At 35.2% G+C, this 2143-nt stretch overlaps 1 protein-coding gene across 1 annotated transcript; it reads left to right on the forward strand.

Annotated features, from left to right (window-relative positions):
- Nucleotides 1-338: 338 nt before the first annotated feature.
- LOC146813237 (olfactory receptor 1L4-like) lies at nt 339-1268 on the forward strand. Its single transcript, XM_085615328.1, has one exon. It carries the CDS (start codon nt 339-341, stop codon nt 1266-1268), a length of 930 nt encoding a protein of 309 aa, XP_085471454.1.
- Nucleotides 1269-2143: the final 875 nt, after the last annotated feature.

Consider the following 2143-nt stretch of genomic DNA (forward strand, 5'->3'; position numbering starts at 1 on the left):
CAATATCTTGTAGATGAAATGATTAACTTCTGTAGAAATTTGAATACATCATGATAGAACTAATCTTTAAAGTTGTAGAGGGATGAAAGGCCAAGTCTGCATTGCTGAGGTTTTCTCCCATGATCTTCAGTACAGGAATAGATCTCTAATCTTTCCATGTGGAAAATGTAACAACTGTTAGTAAAATATTGTCTATTGAAAGACGTCTATCAACACATGTGTGTTGTTGATACATTTTTGTAGCGTCATCTTGTCCTCAAGCCTAAACAATTTCATAAACATTTTCTGTGCTTGTTTTCAGGTTGTCTACAGACACCATTTCCAGTATCATTGGACAAATGGAAAAAAAAAATCTGAGTTCAGTAAATTATTTTCTGATTGAAGGATTTTCAGATCTTCCACAACTACAAGTTCCACTTTTTGTTGCATTTTTACTGATTTACCTTTTAACTCTAGCAGGAAACCTTCTAATCATGACAACCATTTACTTCAACGCCCTTCTGCACACACCCATGTATTTCTTCCTCACAAATTTGTCCTTTAATGACATCTGTTATGTTTCAGTTTTTTTCCCACACATGCTGTCCCAGTTTTTTCTGGAGAAAACATATGTTTCTTTTCTTGCATGCATTCTGCAGTTGTACTGTTTCATTGCCTCAGTCTTTGTAGAATATAACCTCCTCTTAGTCATGGCTTGTGATCGATATGTTGCCATCTGCAAACCTTTACGTTATACATCCATCATGAGCACATCTGTGTGCATCAAAATATCTTTGGTAACATGGTTTATAAGTTTCATTTTCCCATTACCACATGTTATGTTGCTATCTCAGCTCTCCTTCTGTGAGTCCCACACAATCAATCATTTTTTCTGTGATGCAACAGCGCTTCTGAAGATTTCCTGCAGCAATACAGGCTCATTTGAGACCGTTTCCTACGTTATGGCTGTTATAGTGGCACTAATGTCCTTTAATTTCATTATCATTTCTTATATCAAAATCATCTTGTCCATCCTTAAAATTAAATCGAAAGGGGGGAGGGAGAAGGCATTTTCCACATGTCTCTCACACCTCATTGTAGTTGTTTTATTCTACGGTTCGCTTTTTGGAACCTATGTGCGTCCCATCTCAACATATTCAGTAAACAAGATTTCCTCTTTGTCCTATATTGCTGTTACTCCACTTTGCAACCCCATTATATATAGCCTGAAAAACACAGAGTTTAAAAATGCACTGATGAAAGCAAGGACAACATGGAAAACTACCTGAAGAAGAACATGCTCAGTTGTCTAGGTAAACAACCTCATATTTTGAGCAATTACATTTTTTTTACACAGGACTCCTAAAATTGGGACAGTGAATCTGGACTGATTGCAATCTATGGGAAGTTTTATTTGCAGTATCAATGTTTTTCTCCACAGGCATCACTTTGTTGGCATAATTTATCAACTAGGGAGCTCCTAATTACTTTTTTTGTGGTCCAATTTGCCTGGATTCAGTGCCACTAAGGAATATTTGGACAATCTGGAGGGTTACTTGAGGCACTGTCCTGAACAATTTAGCATCTAAATCCTTTTAGAAGGAAAACTAATACATCTTTTGTTTGGGTCCTCTATTAAAAAAATGAATTGCTCATTTATTTAAAGATCTGTAAAAATGCACTAGTAAGTTTACACATATGCCTGAATTATACAACACTTTGGATCTCTGGCAGGCAATTCGTGCAATACTACCACCACAAAAAAGGCTAACTTTGAGCCTTTTTTGCAAAATATTAAATCCATGGTTCTTGAAATGAACACCATCTTCTTTCTGTGAAACATGCTCCCTTTATGGAATTCGGAGGATGCAGCATGTGTTCTCTTTCACATTTTGCTTGCCCAGAACATTGAAACAGCCTTATTTTACATAGAAATAATATACTAAAAATAAAGTCATGGTATTCGTCCATTTATTCAAAACTGTTTTAAAATTATATGTGTATTAATATGTAACCATTTAAGTGATTTATACAATTATGCATCTGTACTGCATACCTATGGACAAATTAATTTGCATTCGTGTATATTCTGTTTGTAGACAAGTAGGGCTCCAAATAAAATCTATACATTTTGCATATCTTTAAAATCCCCATGCTATTGCTT

Source organism: Triturus cristatus, chromosome 7 (assembly GCF_964204655.1).
Source record: "Triturus cristatus chromosome 7, aTriCri1.1, whole genome shotgun sequence".
In the NCBI taxonomy this organism is placed as follows: Eukaryota; Metazoa; Chordata; class Amphibia; order Caudata; family Salamandridae; genus Triturus; species Triturus cristatus.